Source organism: Echiichthys vipera (assembly GCF_963691815.1).
Source record: "Echiichthys vipera genome assembly, chromosome: 3".
In the NCBI taxonomy this organism is placed as follows: Eukaryota; Metazoa; Chordata; class Actinopteri; order Perciformes; family Trachinidae; genus Echiichthys; species Echiichthys vipera.
The window spans coordinates 23,145,450-23,159,460 of NC_139828.1; the positions used below are offsets into that span (position 1 = coordinate 23,145,450).

General features: G+C 37.1%; 2 protein-coding genes across 3 annotated transcripts in view; one reads left to right on the top strand and one right to left on the bottom strand.

Annotated features, from left to right (window-relative positions):
* Positions 1-811: 811 nt before the first annotated feature.
* Positions 812-8,459, top strand: mpl (MPL proto-oncogene, thrombopoietin receptor; the record flags this gene model as incomplete). Its single annotated transcript, XM_083911464.1, has 12 exons — positions 812-923; positions 1,346-1,466; positions 1,921-2,090; positions 3,318-3,475; positions 4,237-4,381; positions 4,517-4,631; positions 4,786-4,955; positions 5,429-5,565; positions 6,831-6,990; positions 7,238-7,319; positions 7,589-7,676; positions 8,004-8,459. The coding sequence occupies 12 exons, from the start codon at positions 812-814 to the stop codon at positions 8,457-8,459; spliced, it is 1,914 nt and encodes a 637-aa protein (XP_083767590.1).
* A 1,888-nt stretch (positions 8,460-10,347) lies between these two features.
* Positions 10,348-14,011, bottom strand: part of ddah1 (dimethylarginine dimethylaminohydrolase 1) — an 86,043-nt gene continuing 82,379 nt past the window's right edge. For both annotated transcript variants that reach the window (XM_083911541.1, XM_083911540.1), the window contains exon 6: positions 10,348-13,610. In XM_083911541.1, the coding sequence (XP_083767667.1) occupies positions 13,494-13,610 (117 nt within the window). In that variant the 3' untranslated portion in view covers positions 10,348-13,493. The remainder of the gene's footprint in view (positions 13,611-14,011) is intronic.

Genomic DNA, 14,011 nt, shown 5'->3' on the forward strand with positions numbered 1-14,011 from the left:
TTCTTGGTAATGCATACTTTATTTCTATAGAAAACTGCCATCTATGCTTTTATGGACTTAGTCAGTTCATTAATATGTTTTTGAAACTTGGTGTATGAGGACACTAAGGAACTTGAAGCTTGAGAAGCACTCCACATTATGTCCACTCCTATATCTCCTGAATGAAATTAGCTCATAAAGCCTTTATTAGTGATTAGCCTTTCTCCATACCCATGATTGCGGTAATGACCTCATTCATGGTGTGCTAGCTGCAGGGCTGCGTCATGCACTCAGTTAATTCTGCTTTTATCGGCTTCCCCATCTCGAATGAGAACTTAACGTCATTTTTAAAAAACTTTTAATAAGTGCATTATAAAGGATTATTAACCCTAACAAGGCATTGTCACTGCTTTAGATCTGCGAAATGCAGTTACCTGCTAATATATACATGCTAATGTGTTTTATGTAGGTACTCGGATGTATTATAATCTAGAATTGTATTATTATGAAGTTATTAACACTTATATAGTCGTATTAACACATATGCATCTTAATACACATCTTATAAGGCCATTTTGTCATTAACTAACACTTACAGGGACCTTATGTTACCAACATGAATTATAGATTTTAATAGCTTCAATGAACAACCTGCCTTTTTTGGCTCTTACTTCCACTAGTCACAAAGCACACTTCCTGTTCTCACCACTGCTTAACCCACCCTTGCCTACTCGAAATCATGCATGACAGACAACACACAATGCACATACACATGCATGTGCAACGTTAGTTTAAGTGCTATGGTAGTTTAGGGTACATACCTCAATCTACCATGCATTTTCCCTGCAGGTGGGAGATGCTCCTGATTAGTTTATGGTTACAAGTGGGCTTTGTGCCTGGGATACATTGCAAGGATGGAACTGTCAATCATCTGTCAAGGGAAGGTAGGCCTTAAGGATAGTTTATTTTTGTACAGTTGAAGTACAATTTGAATTAGTTCTCATTCAGTCATTCTATTAAAAATATGGACTGTTAGCTATATGATACAGAGCTCCCAAAATCTCATGTCATGTAAAGTGTTGTGACAACAAGATGTTAATTCATGGGAACAAGATAATACCCTGCAGGTTAAGGTAGAGGAACTGCATGTCATGGCAATTAATTCTTGTAGGTCTTCTAACCCAACCAAATGTGACAACTGAAATATCTTACTCTGTAATACACTAACTTTTTGCCACAATGTAATACTTTGTTCCCATGTTAACATCTTGCATTAATAAGTTAAGAAATGCCATCTTGTTTGACTTTGGGGGCCATGTTTTATTCCATGAGTGCTCATGTATTATTTTTGTCATTTCTTGAGCAGATGTTTTGCTCTTAAAGGATGAGAAGGATCCCAAATGTTTCACCCGGACAGAACAGGATTTCACCTGCTTTTTTGAGACTGCAGGCAACCAGACTTATGATTTATTCTACAGGGTTGACAGGTATGTTTTCAATCTATTGTGTTTTGGTATATTATGGAACCTCAGATAGTAAATAATATTACCTTCACATTACCTTAAAAATTCACTGAATCATATACTGAGGATTTCTTTCATACTTTTGACATGTTACTATTTATTGAATGTTATATGTTGTTTTTCATTAGTATTAGTGTGAACTTTAACTCTCCTTTAGTCATTGGCTTCTCCACCTTGTATTCCACAAGAACAGGTCTAGACATAAATCAATCAACGTTTTTCCCCCACTTTGTATAATGTCATTATTTTATTTCTCCTTTTAGAATTTTCTGTTTACTTTTAAACCATATACTACTTTTTACTCCCTCTATCAGTCACATGTGAAGCACATTAAGCGGCATTACCTGTGTGAAAGATGCTATTCAAATGGTTTGAATGACTGATTGACTTACTGATACCACAACTTCTATTGTTCCAGAGTGAAAAGGTGTGAAATGTCCGTCCAGAGAACAGAAGAGGGCACTTTCCTCCACATCTGCTCATTCCCTGAGTTGGATGTTATTTTGTTTGTGGAAACACACCTTGAAGTGTTGGAGCGCAACACCAACACCAGCCTCTACAATCGGACTGTCTGTGTGGAGGACCACCGTAAGACTTTTCTTTGTTTGTTTGTTTGTTTTACCATTTTACTTCTTCAACAAAAAGAAGAAATGGGAAAAGATTGATCACTTATTGGAAAAAATGAATAAATCATACATGTGCATAAACATTCTAAGCATGAGTAGTGCTTCTGTCACATGGCCGAACAGACATTTCAGATCAGCTGTATATAAAATAATGTGTATGCAGATCTCAGTCTGTATTTTTTTAGCTCTGAGAACTTCAGATACCTCATCAGCACTGGCTGGAAGCATCTAACTTTCTCCTAGCTGTGAACATGTCAGTCACTTTGTCTTCTTTTGGAGGGTCCTGAATCTATGGACTATATAAAACTCAGTGGGGTACAAGTACACACAAAACGACCAAAAATGACAACAAAGAAACAAAGAGACAAAGGGGACCATTGTCATTGTAACCACTGTGTCAGAAGAGAAGGTTTTAAACAATGTTTTCTTAGGGCTATAGGATTAATAAATAAATAAATACATAAATGGAAAGTGTAGAGGCCTTTGCTTTGAATGACTTCATCACATCTGCGCCCACAGGACATCACTAGTTTCTCACACTGCTCTGGTTTGATCTTGGTCCATTCTTCTTCAGTCTCTTCCACAGTTCACTAACTGTAGTGGGTTTCTTACATTGTTGCCAAGGGTTTCCCAGAGATTCTCCCTGGGGTTTACATCTGGAGTCTGGTGTGGTCATTTAATTGTTTCAATATTCTTATCTTCAAGGAACTGCTTTACATGTTTTGCAATGTGACAGGGGGCATTGCCTTGCATGAAAATTGCAGCTGATTGGGAGAAAATTGCAGTGAAGGTATTGCATGTTGCTGAAGGAGGTTCACATAAACATTTGCATTGACCTGCCATGTAGCTGTACAAGAGGCCCAACTCCTGCTGCAGAAAACACCCCTCAAATCATGACATGACATTGCTAAAGTTAAATTTTTTGGGGTTTGATGGGAAACATTATGTTCAGCGTCGGACTTGGAACGACTGAAACCAAAGTGTCGAAAGAAATCAGTTAAATTTGGAGGAGGAAGTGTCAGAGTTTAGATCTAAACCCCATAGAGAATCTCTGGAAAATCCTTGGCAACAGAGTAATGGCTAAGAAAAACAATACAGTTACTGAACTGTGGAAGAGACTGGGATTTGTTTTACTAGGATTCTCTCCATGTATGGTGTTCTTTATTTTTCCATCACCTTTTGTCCCTAGGTCTCCTGGATCCTCCCTTCAGTGTGTCTTTACACCACAATGACCAAGTAGGACAGCTGCAGGTTTCATGGCAGACAAAGATCCAGAAATACTGGGAAAATGATGTAATGCATAGGGTTCAATACTCCTCCAAGGGGCTGGGAAAGAAGACAAAAGAGGTACACATACACACAACTTTTTCTAAAATAACTTTGAAATCAAACTTACACATGCTGAGTGTGACAGTATATATGTATAAAACTGGTATTCCCAGCATTTGTGTTAGTATGATGGGCATTTGTCTCTATAAAGAACCTCATATTAATTATGGAGCTCTGAAACTGACAAAATGTAGTAAGTCAAAATTATATCTGAATACACCAGTAAATAATAGGGTTTAAAACCATTAAACAAAAGAGAATTAATATAAATAAAAAAGGAGTAAAATACATTTATTTTATCAACTGATTAGTGGTAAAAATACATAGAGCTTTTCTCTTTGTATATCATAAAGTATAAAGCTTTGTATTTGTATTTAGATTTAATTTAACTGTTCCTCTAACAGTATTATTTATTGATATGAGTTATATCAGTCACCTGATCTTTTTCCTGCCTGTTGTTGGTTTTGGGGCCAAGTATATGTGTCGGTTATGATACTGATTCATTAAATGATTAGTTAAACACATCACTGATATGTTTATCATTTTCTAATCAGGCCTGTTTATTTTATTAAACTTTACATTTGTCCAAGTCTTCCTCCACCTGTAGGCCTGTATTGGCAATTACATAAGATGATCATTTATATGAATAATATTGTTGTGACTTTGTTTCTTATTATCTTGGCAGCTGCACACTTGCACTGGATTCTCCTAATTAGGCTGGAAGGATCAAACTGCTCTGACAAATATTGTAAAATCTATGTTGCTTGTGATTTTTATAGGCAAATGCAGGTGAAATACTGGACTCTTTGATACCAGGGGAGGAGGTTGAGGTCCAGGTCCAGGTCAAATGTGCCTCAAATACATCTGCAGGACACTGGAGCAGCTGGTCACACCCTGTCCGAGCCGTGGTTCCCCAAAGTGCAAGTGTGTCTAAATGAGAAGAGTGTGAATGTCTGAGCGGATGGTGAAGGAATTGTTATCCATAGAATGGCATGTCATCCTGTGACCTCTTCTGTCAAAGCTGCAATACTGGAATGAGAAATTATTTCTCTTTTTCAGATGACATTTCACTAAAATGCTACACATCTGACCTGCAAAATATCACCTGTCAGTGGAATGGGAGCAGATACGGTGAAGAGAATGAGTACACACTTTCCTACAAGATGGGTCTCAGGTACTGTACATTACTTCATTCCATCATTGATTAAAATCATGGGAACAATCTTTTGCACATCATTCCTTTCATTTTACAGTGTATACTGACCAAGACAGTACATTAAACATGTTTAGTTCTTCGATTTGACATGATGATATTAAAACCCTTACAGTGAAGCTTTGAAATGGACAGAATCGACAGAGTGTCTTGCTCACAGGGACTTCAATGAACTGTGCAGTTTCCGTGGAGTCGAGTCCAGAAAAATCAGGGTCAAGCTCAGCGGCTCTTCAGCTCCTTTCAGCAGAACCTTCTTTACTCAAGAGTTCACTCTCAACACGATCGGTGAGGGATTGCTCCTCCTTTCTTTGCTTCTTTTGGATTTGTCCTCTGTATTTCTTTAACTTCTTGATTTGTTTGGTTAGCAAAAGGATCTTTGATGTAGAGGCAGAAGTTTAGAGAACTCTATTACTAAGCTGTTGTCCATAAATAAACAAGAGAAATAGTTGCTATTTTAGAGTGCATATTACTTATGAATCTGCCTTTCTGATATCAAATCCAGATCTGCTCAAACATATATTTAACAGCAATATTCAACAGACCTTTTCATGAGTTATGAACATGACATTATTAGAAAATAATTTATTCTACCAGACAGCATTAGATAGGTAGCTAAGCTCCTAAATACATTATTTCTACAGACTGCATTTTTCAGTTACTGTAGCAGTTTAAGCAGTAAGAGCTTAAATAGCTAATAGCAATTGCCACCCCTCTCTTTACCTCTGTCTGATCTGTGACGTGTATTTTTTTGTGTTTAGTCAAAACACCCCCATGTTATCTGAGAGGAGCATTGGAGAAAGGCAGGTTGTGCTTGAAATGGGAAGCTCCTCTTCCGTCTCTGTCGGCTCACCTGCAGTATGAAGTCAACTACCATCTCAGAGGGGACCACCCAATTGTACGTTTTTCTTTATTATGTCATGGTTGAGAGACCCTGGGTCCAGACACATGCACAGACACTTTGAGGGGCTGTTGCTCTAACCTGAAAAAAGGGCAACCACCACCACCCTGATTTTAGGTGACACCCATCAGCATGTACTTAAACTGTTTGACATCTTAATTATTAATTAAATTTAAAAAACTGCACACTGTTAATGTAAGTTAATATAGAGCCCATGTCCAAAGTAAATCTGGTTAATTTGAAAACACACCTTTTTTTCAGCATGTATGCCATCTATCTGTATTAAGCATTTTGCCCCCTACATATGCAGGGCTTAAAAAAAAAAGAAGAAAGAAAGAAGCTCTGTCAAATGTTCACACCAGAATAAAACAAGATCCAAACTATGCAAACATTGTTTGGTTGCTGCTGTGTCAGTTGACAAGTGACATGACAATAAAAGTTTGGATAATATGGGTATTAAGTTTGGTCTAACATGAGCAATTACGGGCTACTTAATAATATAAAAATAATAATAATAATAATAATAATAATCAAAGATTGTATAAAGTGCAGGCCCTTCCCTGAGGCCATGTTAGAATTTTTATTTCTGAATTGCTCAATAAACCCAAATCATTTTGTATTTCCTTCCGATTATTTTCGTGTTCCCTCACATATTCCCTTTGCAACTTCTTTTAGTTCATTAGTAAACGGAATGTACTTGTATTTTGTTAAGAGATTTTTGTGAATAGTATATTCAAAATTATTCTGATTCTGTATGTACAGTGTGTGGGGAAAAGCCTAAAACTCATATGTCAGGCATTCTCCACTTCAGCTATCTATTTTGTTGGCATCTCTGTATCCTGGGCTTAGCGCAGACCAAGATGAGTGTGATTGCTGTACAGATAGGTCTGGCAATGCAAGACTGACTAACGGCAGATGTTTGTAAAACGACTACACTGCTGCCACACTGACATTATTGATATTACCACCAGATGGCACCAAAGAAAGGAATATTTAACTCTACTAAATTCAAAATAAAAAAATCAGCAAGATGAGCCATTATATTGCATTAAAAATTTAAGATGCAAAAACACGAGATATGCAAAACATACAAAAAAACAGTACTCAGGGAATGGAAACCAATTGCATTAAAAGATTGCTGAGAATCTTGAACACGATTTCAAGGGAAATCCAAGAGCTTTTGTGAGAGATTGCAAAAGCATTATTACTAAAGAAATTTAGTGTTTTAAAATTGAACATCAAATCAACCTTTCTGTCCCCAGACGATATACCCAAAGGGTCCGGAGACCGGCGCATGTCTTCAGGTTCCAACAGGTAGCTGGTACAGTGTTAAGCTCAGAGCTAAACCTAATGGGTCCATTTACTCAGGTTACTGGAGTGACTGGTCAGCTGTGCTTTCAGGTGACACCCCCAATGACGTAGGTAAGCTCACACTGAAACTGACAAAAGTCCGTGTAAAACTCATTTATTTATTCAGTAATCCTGATTCTTAGTGTGTTATGTCAGAACTTTAACAAGCAGTTTATTCAAATTTTGGTTGTGTGTAATTGTAGTAAAATTCACTGTTGTGCCTTGAGATATATCAAAATGGAAATATCATAGACCTGTGAAATGCATTTTTTTACGTCACTGATAAATCCATTCAAACTTTAACACAATACCTTTACAGGCACATTGCTCATGCTGTGTATCCCTGTCTTGATGCTGATATTTGCCATCATCCTCATCGCCTTGTTTTCAGCAAACCTCGGGTAGGACTTTTTTTTTTTCAACTCATTCAGATTTGAATCAGCCAATTTTTTAGGATTACTTACATAACATAAAATAAAATAAAAATATTCATGTGAAAATATGTGACACCTACCTCCATTTCTTGTTGATGTACAATCACTCCTAAGATTTCTAAAAATAATTTCAAATCACTGACTTCTCTTAGTGTCTAAAAGAGTTAACCACATTGTTTTAATGACTTCCCACATTATTTGTAGACTATTGTCAGTTATTTTGTGTTTTTTTTTAGAAAGCTCAAGCTGTATTTTTGGCCGCCAGTGCCCAACCTGGACAAAGTCCTACAAGCTTTTCTGACAGAGATCAACGGGCCAACATGGGTAAACTATTTGATCACATAATTTATCATAATGCATGATACATGCACCATTAAACTACACAAAACCTATAATGTGACCATAAATAACTTAGCCAAACAGATGCAATATAAATAAAAAGGTAGATATAGATTGTATTTATATATATATATATATATATATATATATATATATATATATATATATATATATATATATATATATATATATATATATATATATATATATTCAGAAAGAAGGTAAAACAGAATTAACATGAAGACGCACAAGCACAACACTTTAAATGTGTTCCAGTGTTAAAAAAGGATCTACTTTGTGCTCACACTTCAGAATTCTTCAATAACAGCCACACGATGCTTTGAGGTAACCACTTCGATAGTGGAGATAATGTCTGAAGATGAGGTTTCAGGATCGGGGAAGCCATCAGAGGGATCCACCCAGCTCCTGTCACCAGAAAAACACATCTTGAGCAGAGAACAGGTAGATCAGGTAGTCTTTCCAGACTATGTGACTCTGAACAGAGACAGTGTTATTCTTTGCTCAAAGGGAAACAGTTATGTCTATGAGGAGGTTGGAGAGAAAGAAGGCCAAGGGGTGAGTGAAAAGCTCCTCCCAACATGTTACGATTCCTGCACTGATAGCTCAGTCTGTATCCCACCCTACTTAGGCAGTGACTTCCTTAACAGTTCCTACTTGCCTCTCGCTGAGCCTGCAGACAGATTGGAGTGCAAGGTCACTGCTGCAAGGGGGCCAGGCAACCTCTATACCAATATCCCCTGTGGCTAAAAGCACAGTATAGCAAGTGTACTTTGTTTCCACTGGTGCAGTTTAATGTATGCACTTTCTTATTGACAAATTGACATTAATAAAAATCTTGTCACTGTCGATCGCTTGTGTTTTTGAGACACACATTTTTATGAAATACTCAACTATTACCTTTTTCATGACATTTATGTGACATAAAAATCTCTTAATATATAGTACAGTATGCCATAACACATCTGACAACATAGTATGCTATAAAAATGCCATAAAGTCATGGTACAGTATTGCATACAGAATTGTCACAAGGTAAAGTCATAACATAGTCATTAAAAAGTATAAGAAATACCAGTAGTATATCATTAAAAGTCATAGTATAAAAAAATGCATTTAAAAAGTTAATAAATACTGTTGTAAAAAGTCATAGTATGTCATAAAAAATAAGTTGCCAGGCAACTTCAATACTAATTTCCCCTGTAGCTATAAGAATTGGTGGATTTATGCACCCTGTGAGTTCAGCAAAAGTGTGTTATCATATACTCACAGTATATTGGGGGGTAGTTTTGACCATGGCATCATCTCCGTCGTATTTGTCACTCTATACTTTTTGGAGCAGAAATGCCACGAGTGCATCACTGAAAACAATAATGTCTTTAGTAATATTCTATTGCAGTTGAAGCTATTCCTTTTATATGTGTAATTGTATATAATACTGTTGTATCTTTTTATGTCCACTAGAGGGAACAGTAGATTACAAGATACTTTGTGAGGCTGCAAGAAAAGACCCCAATCAATGGCTTTGGTTGTCATGACGACTGTATTGTTAAGAACCTGATAACAATATTTACCTGGTAGCAATATCCGAGGCTTTGCAAAAGTGGGAAAATAAGTAAGAAAAACAATGTAAAAAATATAAAAGGAGAAGGTGCCATAATGTACTGGGACTTTTACACATGTTGACATGATGAGTTCTTCATTTTTTTTTAAATTAGGCACTTGAATGTCTAAAAATGTACAGTACATGAATTAATTTTGTATAATTTACCTCTATTACAAATAAGCTGTATCTGAAAAAACACCAGCATTAGTTTTTTCAGATTCTTGTTTTGTTTTATATGTTTTTGAGTTTAAAATGTTCATCAGAATCCCACTTGAGGTTGAGGAGGTCGACATGGGTGTGAAGTTTAACCAATTTAACTAAGAGTTTCCTTGTAACAGCCGAAACAAGCTTTACATTATAACTTGAGGGTTTTTTATTTTTTGCCTATTAACACTGAGTCTTGAAGAAGGAAAATCCCTCACAATGCTCTTGCCGGCATTGCGATTTGAAGAGTAATGTGTGGGATGTTTTTTTTTCTCACAACTCGAGATATGCCCTCCAATGCACCTGCATCTGATGTAACTGAATATGCAAATGTGTCCTTTGAAAAGAATACCAACAATAAACATCACAAAGCTGCATTTCTCTTTCAGTTGCATTTTCTGTGACACAACCATTTGGACTTTCATGGGTACATAACGTAGGAGACACTAACTGACAGCTTTTCCTACTTCCAACCAAACAGCAACTGCACTGCCCTGTGCCTAGATACAGACCTTATTTCAGCCTGTCTTACATTTTTTGTGTCACTAGGTGGACTCAGTAGATCAACAGAGATGGACCTGACTCGCCACAGAAAATAAGAGAACAGCTAGTTTCACATTTGTATTTTATCTTACCAAATGAGCTACACCAACTTTGTCCTTGAGGGGTTAAAAACTGTTAGACAAAATATGAATTAAAATGAAAACAATTATGAAACAACAGTTAACACACAAAACTGGGCTAATTGAAACTTCAATTTTAAAAAAAAGAAGCACAACACTTGAATGCTAGATGTTAATTTATTACACAAAGTAGACGAAAGGCTCAATTTAAGATGACACATAACTATTACTCACAACTTGTATGAAATCCAAGAAAGACACCTCAGTTGGAAGAAGGGCAATCACACCATCATGACTCCTATGATGAGTGAGGGGATTAGTAAGAGGATAAATAAGCTCTCAAAGTCAGAGCACATTTTCAGGATTAGTTACCTATAAACAGGCTTGCCAGCCAAGAGCCAAACATGTATTTAATGTTCTGATTTGAAATTAGCAATAGAAAAAGGTTAGAGTGCCCCAGACACGGTAATTTGAAACAAGGCGAGAGGGGATGAAAATTTTAGATACGATCCAATGGTTGACATTGTACTAATCAGACAGTGTATGACGGATCCTGCCTGGCTCAGCCTTCTGGAGTAACTGCATACGACTCCAAACTGGATGCTCTGCAACTATGCTATCACCCTTGCATCCAGCCAGCCGCCCACTATAAAATATACTACAAGTCTCACACTTTAACAGCAGGCCATCACATCTACAGTGTTTGCCAGACTGTATGATATCATGGCCATAAATTAGCCCTGATCGTCTATGAGGCAATAGCAGAGGGTGGGGGAGAGAGGGAGCGAGAGTTGAGTGAGACAGAGAAAGTTTAAGAGAGTCAGTGTTTACTGGTGTACGAGCCTCTCCTCCCAACAGGAATTCTTTCCATGTTTCATCACTGCCCACTTGCCCATACGCCAACATCTACAGAGGGAGGTTGAATCACCTCCTGATGTCATTTCCTCAACGTTCACTTACAATCACATTGAGAAAAAACAAGGTTTTACATGTGATGGGCTTTAACGTGTAGAGTATACATGTTAACATACACTATGTTGTCCGATCTACAGGCCTCAAACATGAATTCAGCAAAAACAGAGATAAGGCCACCAAAACAGAGCTCATAAACATCCTTTAAACTCCTGTTTGCAGCTATCATTGAACACACACACATGGAAAGACACCAAACAGTTAGCACGTTCTGCATGCTGAGTGCAAACTCTCTCACTGCAGTCACATTTGGTGCTTTTGGATTTAATGGAACAGACATCGTTTTCACAGCATGCTCTGAGTCAGTTTTCAAGTCAAAACTGCCAGACGGAAAAAAAGAACCAGTGTAATCAACAACACAGGCAGAACCAATGGAGTGAGAAAACTACAGTGCCTTCAAATCATTCAGCAGAAGAGAAGTTATTGGTTTCCCATACAGACATCGTACTTTAAGACTTTAAGAGGAGCAGAGGTGTCACACTGGAATAAATGAAAGCTGAGTTCATCTTATAATAACGAAAACACATTTCCCAAACAGTCAGCTTTTATCTGTCTTCTGCACGGTTGGCACAGATTAATAACTTTGCTTCCCCGCATGAATCTAAACAAAGGCTCACCAGGAGGGATGCAAAATTGCTTAAACAAAATGGCGACAGATGGTTGTTACAGAATAAATGAACAGGCTACTGTTTCTCTAGCTGCTGGAAATGGTTTTGTCTCCAGTAACGTACAATCAAGAGCAATGATTAGTAAGTAATAGTCATGAAAAGTAAGAGCACCTCAGGTCTCTATGGCAGTACATATATGGATCATAAAATCCTTACGACATTGTTATCATACCAAAACCATAAAGCTTTTCAAGAACTGTATTTTCAATATGGGAAATCAATATAAAGGGTTTGCATTTTTATAAATATAGAATTGTATGTTAGTGGTTTTAGCGGTTTTGAGATCTAAAGAAACAGCAGTAATTTAACATATTTTTGGTGGTCATATTGCAGCAGTAGCAGGATTTTTTCCCCTTCATTTTGCTCCAAAATACAGTTCTAAAAAGAAAGTCCCAAACCAAATGCACAACAAAATGAAATCACGGATACAATGGTGCATGTAAACAGTATAAACCACCTACAGCACATACATTTTCCACTGTAAATGTCTGCTAGCTATGAATTTCATAAAGTAGCAGTTTAATGTGGATTTTTGGGTTTTATTGGTCAAGTGCTCTGTTCTGTGTGGCTCTCTGAAAGGGTTGTAATCATCAAACAGTGTAAGCAAGGGTTGGGCTACACATTAGGGGCTCTGCTCAACATGGTGCAAGGGTCAACTCCTCCTCCAATCTGGGAATAGATTTATCAGCATTACATTTGAATAGTTTTTAGACTGGTTGGGACAAATACTATCAAAAACATACCTTTATATGACCCATTATCTAACCTAATTTACGTTTTCTATAGAAAATGTTAAAGAATATATTCCCATCAACAGCAAAGTAAGATCATTTTAATGTAATATCCTAATTCTTATATTGACAACGATAACCTAAAACTAATAAGGGCTGTACCAGAGAGTTTGAAGCTTCATTCATAATGCTGACATTCATATTTTAAATCCACATCACAGCATTTTCTCTGTATTTACTCTTGTTCAGTATTTATGCACGGTTGCAGATAAAGAGGAGGCTTCACTAATATTAGAAGTATTATACTATTTGTAAAATTAGATTCCAGTGTAGGCTACGTAGGATTGTTTCCAACTCTTGTGATCTTCACATTTCCAGAGTGTTAAAAATCCCCCCAAAGAAGATAAATGTAATCATTTCCAAAATCCACCACATTTTTAATCAAACTAAATATTCTGCCTCAATCCATATTTGTTGGCGTTAACCGTTCAAAAACAGTTTTACTACAGCCATAACACTGCTCTCACGCTAACCGCACACTAAGGGAGAATCAACTGGGTGATCTAACAGCAATCTAAAAGCACCATAAATTATATTTATATAACTAAATTGAAGATTTTGCTTGAGGATATATTTTAAGGGTGATGGTCATAAAATATGACGACAGATATTCAAAGCTTCATTTGAAAACCTCAACAGAAGTTAAAAAATAACATTTAGCAAAACTCTACAAATTATGTAGTCAAGTGAATTATCCGCATACTTTTTAAGAAAGTTTAATGTAATTTTAGCATTTTGGGGAGAAAGGGACACCAGAAGGCTCCCTCCACTTTATATTTGAGTTGTCCCTTAGCAACAACAAACATCCCTATTCTTCATCTAAGTACCAAGATAGTTTTGATAAACCTCTGGATCCTTGGTGATCAACTACAGGCTCGGCTTGGTAGCCATGCACTGAGAGACCCCCCTGGTGAGCGTGCTCAGATATTGGCCTTCTTGTTGATGAGTACAGAGCAGCATGTGAGGGCTCCATCCACTTTAACTTTCTCCATGTTGGACACAGGGATCAGCATGTGGTCCTTCAACTTCTCAAACACCTGCGGGACACACAGACAAGGCTGTCATTGGAAAAACTGACATCCTGCTCTCTTAGATGATTCTGTTTATCGAAGGTTAGTATAAAATTACGTCAACTGAAATTCAACAACACAGTGTTCAGCCAAATATCATTGGAAAAAGACATGGTTTAATGCTATGATATATTTGGGAAACAGGAACCTGCCCCTGCTACATAAAAAAAAAAAATCAAATACAAAATAGATATCGTCATGGCAACAGCTGTTGCTCTTCTGTGTCCCAACTCTGCCCTTGGGTACCACATCTGTGAGCCAGTGTTACAGGTATCGACCAGCCAGCACTACTACTAGCCCTGCGGAAAAGGCTGAAGTCCAGCTCAGTTGGCAGGAGTAAAACTGTGCAACACTTAAGTTTGTTTACT